The sequence below is a fragment of the Gouania willdenowi genome, chromosome 9, assembly GCF_900634775.1.
Source record: "Gouania willdenowi chromosome 9, fGouWil2.1, whole genome shotgun sequence".
Lineage (NCBI taxonomy): Eukaryota > Metazoa > Chordata > Actinopteri > Blenniiformes > Gobiesocidae > Gouania > Gouania willdenowi.
The window spans coordinates 25,553,796-25,568,143 of NC_041052.1; the positions used below are offsets into that span (position 1 = coordinate 25,553,796).

Genomic DNA, 14,348 nt, shown 5'->3' on the forward strand with positions numbered 1-14,348 from the left:
ATCACAATAACGATACACATCATGATAAATAAATAAATTTAAAAAAATAAATAATTATAAACAAATAAAACAATTCCCAACTTAAAGTGTAAACAGGTTCCTTACTAACACAAATAAATCTGAATACAAAAACACATTAAAAAAGGCTACAATAGAGCTCATGAGCTGATATTTTATGGAATATATTAGTGCATGTAGGTCACTCTATTAGTGTTATGTATGTAATTCATTTATTTTCTCACTTAAAACGAAATTATTTTCTAAATAAAAAAATCACATGAAAAGCAAAATAACTCCATTAGTGTTTTTACTGTTGCTGAATCTTGTTTCATTTATCTTATGAGTTACATAAAGTTATCATTGATAAATAACTCTCTGATTTTTTTTTTATAATTAAACCAGATCAAGCTGATGATTTAATCATTCAGAATATTTAGGTGTAATAATCTCAATAGTTACATTAGTCTAATGGGACCAGCTTTGTCTTGTGAACACGTGAACACACAAACTTGTGGGCAATTTTGGCCCGTGGAACAAGGTTTTTAGGGGCATTCTGGCTAAATTGAGGGACAAATGGCCTCGCTAATTCCCGACATGGGCATTCATCGTTTCTATCGTGGGATGACATATTCTTACCAGTGAGAATGCTTTTGACGATATATCGCACATTCTTCGTGGAACAGGACAGTCTTGAACCCAGAATCTCCCAGGGAACTGTATCATTGTCACATAGAGTATTATGGAGGAAGGACGACAGCGCTATTGACTATTGTAAAACCTTGTTCGTATACTTGGTGAGTTGTTCATCTTTCTTTTTAAGCTTGTCAGAAAGGCGACGAATTACGTAATTTGGTCATTTCTTTGTTGGCGTTTATTAGTAAAATGTCTTTCTCTGACACGAATTAAGGAGCAGGTCTGTGGATGCGGCCATCTAGGAATGCTCTATGGTACACTGACCAAACAAACACTCACCAAACACTGACTAAAACACAGACCAAACAAACTCTGTTACAGCTAGATCTAAGTCGCTTGTAGAGAGTTCCAGATGTTTATAGCTGAATGCTTTTGCTTTGAAACATAATATCTGTGATCTGTATGGTGTAATTTTTAGTGTTTTTATATCCATATTTACACCAGGTAACCATTTACATTCATTTTCACTTTTTGCTTCATAAAGTGCATTCACGCACTAACAGTGATTAAGACACGACTGAAATATGCACTTGTTATAAGGGCTGCTTTGCCTATGTGAAACATTAGCCCATACTGAAGATGTGGCTTTATGCAATAACCGTCTCAACGCTATTAGGTTGTCAGATACTTTTCTTACAATATTCATAAATAAGTGGGGAAATAAAATGGAAAATATTGGAGTGAACCAGTGGTTCAAGTGTTGATTTCTTCAAAATTGCACATGCAAAAACACATTTCCTTAAAATAAAAGATCAACGAAGAATTCCTATAATCCTAAAGTGTATGAAGTGGTTGGGTCGATAGATGTATTGCTAGACTGAATCTGCACCGTCTTTATTGAGTTTTTTTCCCACCTGCCAGAGAACAACAGAAGGTCAGTGTCACCCAGTACAGATGGCCCGAAAGCAATTTTTCAATGCGCTGGAAAAGATTTATTGACTTACCTTTGCTGTTTAATGGCTGAGAAGTTCAATTCTGTACAAATAAGATGCACTACACTCCAGAGCCTGTGCGTAATAACTATGCCTTATACCATAAATCTAGATTGATGTGTCATTAAAGCCGTTTACACTATCTTATTTCACAGATCATTTGTTTCGACGGACATCTTGAACCTGCTGTCACACAGTCTCACAGAAAGCAGCTTCAACAGTGACAGGGCTCGTGCGTTTCCAGATTGAGAGTTTGTTTTCCTTTTCAAAGCTCAAATCCTCAGCATGACTTCACCAGTGAAGCCTGGTTGAAACAGATCTACTCGGAGTCGAGGTACCTGTCTCTTGTCCTAGTTGGAATCTCGAACTTAAAAGACAGCTCCCAGAAGCTAATTAGGTTTGTATGTGGGTGGAATGATGAAGATGGCTGGTGTGCTAGATGCTACGAGTGTGTGTGTGAGCTTGTGGAATCAACGTAACCACCAGGAAAATATTGAGTTAACTTTGCAGTTACAGCGCTGTTTGTTATAAGCTGCCTGTCATCCCATCTGTAGCCCCATTTTGAAAACAATTCAAAATAAAGGTGCAAAACTGCAAATTATTATTACTTGGATAGAGTTTGTGTTGAGAAGGTTACCAAAAAGTTATCATGAAGTGAATTTAGGTAATAGGACACAATAAGCCCTAATCACACAATAACTTCATTACCTGGGATACACTAAATAACCACTAATATCTAGTTGTAGAGCTGTATTGATGACACTGATGTTGAAGATTTATTTTCCACCTCAAATGGTATAAAATCATCACAATTATGATTCGTTTTTTTAAGGAAATTGCCTTCTTTTAATATCACACTGGAATTTATACTGGAACTGAATGTGATAAATCCAGTACCAGGAAAATAAATAGAGTAGTCTTCAAATGTATTAAACATAAAGCTCCTACAGCGTTTCAGAGATATTATATGGTTCAATTTCCAGTTTAAAAACTCAACATTACCGATATTGACACTTTCTATTTTTGTTCACAATACATATGTTTCATTTTCACCCTTTCAGGCAACATATTACATAAACAGTCCCTTTACGTGTTCTATGTTATGGTACAGAATTATCCTAAAACTGATTTGAAATTTTCTTTTACAAAATCTACAAAAATCATCACCTAATTAAAGTAAAAACATATTTTCAGAGCCCGATCAATTTGGGATTTTTGGGGCTGATACCAATATGATGGGCTTAAGATGGCTGATGAATAACTGATAAATAGGCAGATACAGTATATGAACATTGACATATACAGTATATGAACATTGACATACTGTATACAGTATACTGTACATGGACCCAAATTATTATAATACAAAAATATGATTCAATACAAAGAAGCAGGACACTACTACATTAAAAAAAAAAAACTACAATTAGTAACACAGTCAAGTCTAGTGCAGATGTGCCCCCTAAGTACATACACAAAAATACACAAAGCTACAGTTAAATACACAATGTTACGGTAAGTTTTATATATATATATATATATTTTTTTTTTAAAAAAAAGAAAAAACGAATGTTACCATTTATTTTGAAACATGAGAAATTAAAAACATACTTGTGTTAAAATTTAAGACTTTTGAAACATTGATTTAAGACATTTTAATGACAATTAAGGCCTTATTCCTAGATTCATGAATTGAATGCCTTTTAAGACTTTCTAAGGATCCGCAGGAACCCTGTTATAAATCTCTGTGCCATTACTTTGCAATTCTTTCTCCACAACCGGCCTCAGTGTGACACAAGCTGTCAGCGTGAGGAGCAAGTCACCACACCACAGTGATGACCTTGAGGCGTTGCGTTGGTTTCATGCATTAGCTATGGGGTCGGTCACAGCATTCTGAAGCTCTCTGAGCAAATTATTCTGGAAATGTTCCTCCCAGAGATTCTCAGCAGGGAGGTCTGAGCAATAAATAATGATCCGCAATGATGTTGATTTCATTCGTCTGATGAAACAAGGAGAAAATAGGCTGCTTGTCCTCATGGGAAGTCAAATGAAGCTTTCACACCTCTGTGTTTGCAACCTTTTCCCCTTACAGCCAGCTACAAGCTGTTTTTGTAAACTATATAAAACATTTAGACATCCAGTGTGGAAGATGCTTCAAGGCTAACAAAGGCTAACCTTAATTACGTAAGCAAGCTATTAAGATAGGAGTCACAAGTAAACAATTGTGTCACCACAATGGCTAAAACTAAAAGAAGGGACTGTGTCCAGTTCCTGGAAACAAAGATATTAAAAACCAAGAAAGAAATGAGCAGAACAGTACATTAGTCTTTATTTAGACCTTTAATGTATGGTCCAATTTAAGCAGCAAAGCCTTGAAGAAAATACTTATGCATAAACTAAAAAAGCATTACATTTCCCCACACTTTGTCGAATCTGTGAATTACCGTTGCAAAACACTCCTCGCTTAGTCACTGGCTCAAAATGAAATCTTATACATTTTAACACACACACAAAAAATACCACAGAATAGTTTTATAATATCAAAACACTAAAAAAAACATGAAACATACCCATATTCAATTAAAATGAATCACTGGATTTACCTGCTGTTACAATTCTAACCTGATTTACAAAAGATCACACATACAGAGCTCTGAGGCTTTTTGTTTTCTGTTAATGTTTGCAACTTAACACTTTAACCCAAGAGTGCTGAAAGTTTGCTTTTTGTTAAAAATGTTTGTATATCTAAGAAAAATTAAAAAACTAAATGTTAGTATTTCATAAAATCTGTACCTTAAAGTGAATAAAGCAAAACACAGATAGAAAAATAAGTCTTATAAATACAATATCAGAACCCTGACAGATTACATTAACTCAATTTAAAATCTTTATTTGAGCAATGATGTCACAAAGTGTAATCAAATTAACCCGTTAAACTCTCCGCTTGTGACCGATGTTGGTAAAGCGACTTTATTTTTTAGTAATGGAAAGTGCAGCAAAGTAACAAAGAATTTTGTTTATTCAATAAAAAGAGTTGTAACTCCTATTATGTGTTGTCTGAGGATTTATAGGATTTCTGTAGCTTTACAGTGTGCAAAGTTCACAGACTAATAATGTGGGAGATTTTTTTTTATATATATTTTTTAATATAAGATTAAAACATTAAATGAAATAAAATATAAACATATTTGATTTAAATCAACTTAAATTTTCTCCCCACTAATAACCCATTTCATGCAACATGACTACCTACATTAAGCCTGTATCGCTGTACAACTATTAATACTGGATACCGAATTAAATGTAATGTAACCAAATACCCATCTAATGAGTATTTGGTTACACCAGATGAGAAGGTGTTCATTATAGAGGCAACAAACACTGATTGTTAAAATAATGAGCAAAAGCAGCCAAAAATAGGCCTTCATTAAAAAACAAAACCTTTATAAATATCTAAACTTCTACTTTGATTAGAAAACATCACATTTTATGGCACAAGTCTTTAAGTTAAGTGCAACTGAAGAAAAGCAAAGCAAAGTGAGAAAATGCATAAAAGAATACAGTAGTTAATATTCTCTATCAATGTCTGTGCCTGCAGAGATACCTGTACAAATACCCAGACGTGGAAAAGCATCATTTTTAAAACCTGTAAATTTATAAAAGACAGTCGGCATAAATAAAGGACGATGTGCGATTACTCCAAACCCGATGATTAGCGAATACCTTCTCTGGGTAATCCATTGGATGACTGGTCGATCCATCAGATGACTGGTCAAAGGCAGTAATGGTGTATCCGAGCTGACTGAAACGTGTGCCAGGGTCAAGATGAGGCATATCTCTGCTGCTGACTACCATCTCGGCCTCTCTGCTTGTCATACTTGACAGAAATGATAAGAAAGACCAGTAAGGTGATGCCCTGGATCGCAGCCAGGAGGAAGAAGTAGTAATCCAGATGGCAGTGGTTGATGTTGCCTACAAGTGGGAAACAAAGACATGATTTCAATAAAACATGACACTGTGACCTAAAACAATGACACAACAGTGACATCACTTCAGAACCGTAAACTTCCAAAGAAAAACAAAATATTTGAAATTGCGGAGAACAATAGTGTCACCAGCAAGTGCAGTGGGGACAGAAGGTAGTATGTTTCTTTCATCATTATGTGTTAGAACACCAAAGGCAAACTTAAATGGCCACAAGCCTGTAAAAGTGGCAAGTTTCTCTCCATTTGTAGACATAAAAGCTGTGTTTGAAGTCAGAATGACGGGAAAACGAAATTCTGTCAGGAAATAGGATTCGCGGTGGGGGTGCTTGTTACTTTTCTTTTCAGTGCTATAGCATGTGAAAGTGAAGACAATTGACCTGGCACTTCTGCATTGATATCAGAAAGAACCATTGATTATGTGCGACGGAAACTTCGGACAGAAAGTAGAAATAAAGAATTTAGCCAATATTCGATGCAGGGAGCCTTTCATCAGTATTAAAGAAGAGTGTGTTTTCTCAAGAGAATGCCACAATTAAAAGAAAAAAAACTTGGGGAGGATGTCATTTAAGGAAAAGGCTGCACCAAAACAGCATAAAGGAAATAGTGTTCAACTATTCAAAATATCAGTAATAAAATCTTTTAACATCCTCCTCATGATTTTTGCAAGACGGGTTCAGGCTCCGAGAATTCACTCGTTAAAACCTGTGTCAACGTTTGCTCTTAGGTTGACTTTGAGGGAATGCTCAAAGCTAAACAACCCTCGTGTTTCTCAGGGTTTCATAAGAAGGGCAAAGCTGATAACAGTACAAAACCTTCTATGCGCGCATCGAAAAAGACTAGTTTGGGTTACAATAGCTTCTTGTCATCTTGACCATAAGAGTGACCAATTGACTTTGAGACTGTCGGTTTGAGATGATACTCTGTTCCACTTATCGACAGACGCTACAAAAAAAAAAAACTGCTCATCAAACAATATTTTGTGCAAATGTTGGTTTCCAGCTTGAGCAGACTTCGTTAAATATGTTATCTTACTTTGTGTGACAGTTATTGCCTGTGTGCAGAGTTTGAGCTCTACCTTAAATCCTAAAGTATCTGCAAAGGAGCTAATGAGAAACCACAGAACGAAGAGCGTGCCTTCTTCTGAAAGCTCCTATGAGTGTCTCCATGTGTGGCTGTCACACTGAATAAGAGCTCTAGAAGGAAATGCAGGCTGGATTTTAATTAGAGATGTGGCAGTTTTCCATTCATGCTCTGTGTAGTCAAGAACAGTATAATTACACCTGCCAGTTTAAAGTGAAAGACTCCTGGGTCTGAGTGGTTGATATATTTGTATCCTTCTCTTCTGACCAATGTGCTGATACACATTGATCCTGACAATTACAATCAGAAGGAAGTTGCCAACATGATTATTTTGTTATCTACTCATTTGTATGCATTATGAAAGTCCTGAATAAATGTATTTGTTTGGAACAAAACTTTTTAAAGAACCCTAAACGCCCCCCAAAATCTCCCGATGGCTTTTTCTTGTGAATCTGATCAAACAATAAGAAAATGCAGCAAGTTGTAAACAAGACTTCCAATTCCAACTACACCAGAACAGGAAAAAGAGGTTGTATTGAGTAAACAGCAGAAAGCCGGCTTTTTAGAGGGCCCATCTGATCTGTGCAGAGGTGGACAGGGCCATTACATCGCAGCTTGGGGTGGTGTTAAGATAATTTAATCAGGGTAAACATAAAACAGGCAATCTGCACACAATATGAATGGATGCTCCATTTGTCTAGCTTTGGGTTTTAGATTTATCCTTACATCTTACTGGTTTCCCTGAAGTGACAACAGAGATTTAATGAGCTACAGAACAAGTTGTTAAAGAGATAAAACTGTTTGTGGCCAAACAGTAATTCAAGAGGTTTCAACATGTAAACATTGATTAAAATGTGCAAGGGTTTACTAAACTAGGGTCTGAGCTTTCAAAATTAAAGTTATGACAAAAAAGTAAATTCAAGAAACTACAACAGAATCAGGGTCAGTCCAAAATGGACAATACAAGTCAGCTTGTGGGATGTTAAAATTAGATTTTTTGTTTTTTTTTTAAACGTATAAATATTTCAAAAATCACTTGCTTGCGTTACTCAGGATGCTTTTGTGGCCAATAACCTGCTAACCACCCAGTTGTTTATGCAGCCAGTGATATTCAAATCCGTCCACCTCTTGAAAGTAGTAGAAGAAAGTTTATTTGAAATGTATTGATATTTTTAAAACGTATTGATAGGGGAGGTATGATAAAACAAAAAATCACTTTCTAATGGTTTTGCTAGTGATATACATTCCTTTAGCTTCCTTCAGAGGGCCAAAGTTGAAAAAAAATTGTTTCTTCCCTCACTTGTTATTCCACATGTTGTCAAAAGTCAGCGAAAAACGGTCAAGTTCGATTTTGCCCGGCAGTTGACGTCACCTGCCGAAACTCCTCCTACTGACAATCTCTCCTCCTAACATGGACATAATACATGCCTCCTAGAATGTGAACTCCTCCCTCTCCAACAAGCTAACAGCAAAAACGAACACTGCGGTTGAATATGGAATATATATTGTACTTTATTGCCATTTATGTAAATGCAAACTGCACTACTGAACGTCCAAACTGCACTACTTTTTCTGCTGCTGATCGTGTTGGGAGTCACTGCTTGGAGCCACGGCCATTGTTCATACACATCAGCTGCTAGCGCTCTGTGCTAATGCTACACCAGCCTATACAGCGAGACCAGACATCGCTTATGAACTGAGGAGGAAACAATGTGGATGTTTACGGACTGTGCAGTTTTTTTGGCTGAAAACAATAACATTGTTGCTGATCATTATTAACCAATTATAGAACTATCAAAGGTAGTTTAACTATCGTAGATTAAACAGCTTGGTTGCATACAGGACTTTACATTAACTTTCAAAGGTTACTTGTCATGCCACATGGCAAGTTAGGAAAAAAAGAACCATATATCACTAATAGTGATATAACGTGCACATGTTACTGTTTGATAATATTTCCTTGGAAGCTCATAAGATGTTTGTTTTACCATCAAAAACTACCAAAGTATATCAATATTTAGTTTTATTCAGTTTATACGCATCGGCACACTCATCTCAACTCTATTATGTGTGTGCAGCTACTAAGGATTTAATCGTTTATTAATGTTTTCCTCAAATTTTGGATAAATGTAAAGAAAATAGATTTAATAAAAAATCATTGGCCTTCTGTGAAATAGATTATAAAATGATTAGCAAAGGTATATCAATCATTGTGTTGCCTTTAGGGCAGTTTATTCTTTAATACATATTTCATAAGTCATTTCAAAAGTTTAAAATAGTTTGCATATGTTTCAATAAGTTAAATAATCATTTAGATCCTGTATAAATAAATAATTCATGTTTTTATATAACTTAAGTTAAAAAATATTATCAGATCCGCATCAGCTGCCATCCACCCTAAAAACATTAATAAGGCAATGCTGTCAGTTTGTACATTGTTTTATCTCTATGTTTAGCTTTATATTTTTGTATAATATTCGTAGTTTATAGGATGAGTGCACTTTATTTTCATGTCTACATCAGCCATTCGCTGACATTGTGCTGTACTATGTTTTACAGTTTTCACCATCCAGTAAAGAGAAATTCAACTACTGCTGTCTCCGAGGTTTCTTTGCTGGTGGTTTAGCTGCGTGTTTCATCATTATTGGCTGCTGACAGAGGGTAACCAGTCGACAAGGATTTATTTTCCAACTATACACAATCAATTTTGAAGTTAAAAATAATTCTATTTCAAAAGTTATCATCATAAGAAACAAAAAAAGTGCTTTTATCACAATCCATAAACAAAAAACTGTAAAAATAAGAATTTTTCCCCATTCCATTAGATTTAGATCATCCATTTTATTCGTACAAATGATTCAGCAAATAAAAATATCACTGAAATGAATGACTGAAGTCAGTTCAGAGGTTCCCCACCACAGGTCTTGGGTTGTGACATCAAGTGACTACTATCTATTATTTGTTCTTGTGTGTTAATGGACACAATGTTAGCAGCAGTGACTAAGCACTGTTAGCTTCCATGCTAACATTACACAGACATTTTAACAGCTAAATAGGCTTTAATTATGCTAGTTAGGCTTATATTAATATTAATAATAATGTATCAGATTTTATATAGCACTTTTTCATAGACACTCAAAGCGCTTTACGTTGATGTACATTATTCTTTCACTCCACACACAGTGGTGGTAAGCTACTATTGTCGCCACAACTGCCCTGGGGCAGACTGACAGAAGCGAGGCTGCTATAGCGTGCCATCGGTCCCTCCAACCTCCACCAACACTCACTCACACCACATTCATACTAGGCAATGTGGGTGAAGTGCCTTACCCAAGGACACAATGACAATGACTTGCATAGAGCAAGATTCAAACCCCAACTCTTTGGTTATTGCACGACCCACTCTACGACTGAGGCGTGGTCGCTAGTAAAACGAACACAAAATAATATGAACTTACATCTTTCACGTTTGTGCTGGAGTTACAGAGTGTGTACCGCGTCGTGCTTTATCCAGAGTTTTTTTTTTAGCTAAGCCAGCTCTGCATCTATGTTCTTTTTTTTTTCTTTTCATCTATGTTCAAATTGATGCGTTAATGGTACTGGCAACTAAAATAAACTCAGTCACAGTCTGTGATTATTTGTTCTTTCAAATAAAAGTGTCACACTTCTGTGTAATATCAGTAACAATATATGCTCAGAATATCTTACATACTGATAATAATAGCCAGTAGGCCTACATCTATCCATCCATTTGCTGTGCACTTGTTTCAGTTCAGATCAGTCGATCACCAAGCTTCTCGTCAGATAAGGAATGATTAAAGAAACATAGAAAGCATTGAAACACTTTGAATGTAGTAGAGATTAAGAAGGTTTTCTGGAAGCCTGAACTGCATTAAAGTTAAAACATAATCTATAAAGTCCATTAAATAAGACTATTTATCACAAAGTCCTGTGTAACATCAACCACACTGCTTCTTGGTTCTTCAACACAGCTTCTTTTGAGGTTGATTGATCAAAAACAACATTCTTTTCAAAGCTAGTACGTGATTATGCTGCTTTGTGTGTTCTCAGGCAGAGCAGATCACATAATAACGCATACAAGTCCATCCCTATTCCACTCTGTTGTGTGCCAAATTCTGCTACTAATTACAAATCAGACAACCCATAGAAACACAAGTGTTGCGAAACATCAGTGACATGGGCTTGTTCATCCTTGGTTACTCAGTGAAGTGAGCAACCTCTGTTGCTTAAAACATTCAAGTTGAAAAGAGAGCAAGCAGTGTAAACTGCTAATGCATTTAAAAAAACCAAAAAAAAAAAACAATTGCCAAACCATTGTTCAAAGTAAGAAAGTCAAAGATTTTTCAGATCAAATTTGATTACCATACAAAAATAGCAAAAAATAGCCCACAAATGTCTAGCAATGTACTTGAAGTAAGATTGCGTCTTTTTAAACAGTAGTTAATCATACATCATCAGCAGTAAAAGCCTGACATATCACAAGAAATAAAAAGGTTATTCAACAGCCACGTTCTGATGACCCCAATGGTCTCAGTGGCCACACTGGTTACAAGATGCATTATATACATATGTCTAATATTCAAACACTAGGCTCAACAGTCTATTGCATATACAATCGAGTACTGCAAACAAAACAGCAACTTTCACCTCCTTTCACAAAAATTCCAGCAGGATACAGGCTGTTAACCAAAATAAAAAAAGGGGGAGGATCAATGTATGTTTGCCCCAGCAATAAATAATTATTTTCGCTGGTGCTTTGATGGTGTATAAAAAGGCCAAAACTTGCAGACTATGTCTATTAAGTGTTTATAACAGTCTCATACTAAATATCACACCTTAATGTAACCCTCACAGACAGAATAATGTAAACTTGTAGGGCCAGGCATTAAAAGCTACCATTAAAACTCTGACATTTTACAAAGTGTGACCAGACAGGGCGTGCGAATATCAGCTCTTTGAAGACATCCGAACATCCTCCAGGAATCTGATATAACATCAGTCAGGACTTGAATGCAGGTCAAATAAAAGGCCATTTCCTGTCTTGCATTCAAAGAGGCTCACAAAAGCCATCAAGTTTGAGTGAAAGACACTTCCACAAAAGAGGAGAGAATGAAATGCATGACCATTTAACAGCATCAAAAAAAAATTCTTGTGTAAGGGATATTTTGTAAAGGAAGGTAAAGGTTAGAGTTAGAGTTGAACACTTGTACATTGTGTTATTCAGAGATGTTTATAAGCTGGAACTGAAAAGGAGCCAACATGCATTTGGGACTTTTTTTTAGCATGAACAGAATGATATATTTGTAGTTTGGAAACAAATGTAACAGAAACACTATGGTACATTTGTTTTTCAACACTATCCTGCAGACCAATACAAGCCTTTAGTTACAACAAGCACTAATCACTTACTGAAAAGTTGCAAACATCTGTCATGACTATCAATATGAAGGCAGATGGCAGAGTGATTAGTGGTTAATTTTTAGGTAATGCCTGGTGTAATGTGTGATGGCAGCAACTAAACGTGGCAGCTCGAGGCAGGTTTTACGATTATACATACTGCAGCTTTAAAATAGGATTAGGAAACCTAGACGCAGGACCACTAGGTCTCATACTGGGTTATTTTCAGTGTCTGCAGACTGACTTGCAGAAATGTGCAAATGTGTCAAAGAACACGGAATAGATGAAATAGCACACATTTAAACCAACATGTGCAGTGGAAAAAAACAAGAGTTTGAAAACATAGCAACAGTTTCTCATTTCCAATGCTACAACTCAACACACTGAAATGATAAATATTGCTATGCAGTAAATATCCTCTCACGATCACATTTTACTTGTTCTTAAATAAATGACTAAATTAAAGTAGAAAACATAGAAGGTTGTAATTATGTTACACTAGTTGACCCTCAAACACTGCAATGTGCTGTACAAAAATTCTGCCCAATCGCTTTTACCAAACTAAAATCATAGACTTTGAGCTTGATCCGCTCTGTAACTAAAGTGATAAATTTGGCATGTAGCACTTAACTCATGCAGGCATACATTTCTCAGGAGAAGACTAAGCGATGATGAAGTTACTGAACTGCAGGATGGCTGAGCATCTACCAGTGTGCTGCCAAAGTAGCAGTTCTGTCTCTGTGTTTTGCTCCAGGGAGAGCTTTACTTAAGAGGAACAGGGCTACATAATCAGACCCCCAGCCTGTGATTAATGTTGCTGTCTGTCTCTAGCCCTGAGCAACTCCATACAACGTAATACGGCTCACCCAAGATGCTGTTTACCACACACCATCTTGCCTGCAGTCATGAAAATAAGATGAATCCATTTCACCTAGAGAGCCATGAGAAGTGGCGGAAGCTAACATACAACAGCAACAAAACTGAACTGTGTGATCCCTGACTGTGCCAAATGCTTCAGCTTAGTGCCATGTGTCTTTCATCAGTGGCCAGGGGGCTGTTTTGTTCGATTTCTTCAAGTCGCCTCCTAAATGACTTGTTTTGGGAAACATAAGAAGTCTTACAGGTGATCCAGCTTTAGTTTAACTTTCGCTTAGGTGACGCAAGGATGAGCAAGGGATAGATTTTTGAGGGCTTGCCAAACATCTTTTGTTGCCAGCATCATCAAACTACCTCCTTACCTGTCGGCCCACTGTATTAATGAGCTATTAGATGTCTGTTGATAAACACATTACAGTGCTGGCTTATTTACCACATGCTCAAGGAAAAAGTGCATCTGGGTTGGGAGTCTTTACTCAACAGGGAGTCTATCCATCTGCTGCCAAAAATAATGCAATCATTCTGCTACTTGGACAAATTTACACAAACCTTATGTCAACAGTCTGACACGCTTATTTATATTGTGGAACACTCTGAAAACAACAGAAGTGCTTCAGTATGGCAAATAACAAATGGTATGACTTATTTACAACATTTGTACATACAGTTAATGTACAGTCAACAGCAAAGAGATGAGCTTCCCTCAGCAGGATTGGTATATACTGTAGCTGGGTCAGCTAGGTATTGGACAACTTCAAGTTTAAATACATATCACCTCATTTAATAATCATCACATCTCTTCCAGTAACTTTTGATCATAGATCATAGTTAATAGATGCAAAAATAGGCCTCATCTGAAGTTGAGATCATTTATTTAATTGGGAATTAGTAACTAAAAAAATCTAAATAATTATTGTGTAACATTTCTATCATAATCCACATTTTTTAACATGCAGTTTTCTCTGAAGTTGTGCTGTTTTGCATGTTGTTTGGAGCCACACTCAGTAAACTCAGGAAAGCAGAGCGCACAGTTTTGTAACCTTTTACTTTCTCTCTGTTATTGGAATTATAAAGCTGATAACATCCCTAAAGTAAACTGGAAACACTGCAATCCAAGGAAATTAGGAAGTCTGATTAGACCAGAATCTGCTCGTTACAGAAGCACAGAATCACAAACATCAACGCAGCAGAACACAAGCCACATGGAGCTGTCAATCAATGCTCACTAAGGGGTGTGATTGGAGGAAACCCAAGGTCCAAATGACGCTCTATAATCCATCTCAACCAAGAGGAACATTTTATTGTAATAGCTGACATTCTACCCTTAGAGGGCAGTGACTGACATTTTACAACTACATACCTG

General features: G+C 36.3%; 1 protein-coding gene across 1 annotated transcript in view; it reads right to left on the minus strand.

Moving 5' to 3' along the window:
• Window positions 1–3,937: 3,937 nt before the first annotated feature.
• Window positions 3,938–14,348, minus strand: part of slc15a4 (solute carrier family 15 member 4) — a 46,279-nt gene continuing 35,868 nt past the window's right edge. Inside the window, exon 9 of the mRNA XM_028458305.1 lies at window positions 3,938–5,597. Within this exon, the coding sequence (XP_028314106.1) occupies window positions 5,446–5,597 (152 nt within the window). The 3' untranslated portion in view covers window positions 3,938–5,445. The remainder of the gene's footprint in view (window positions 5,598–14,348) is intronic.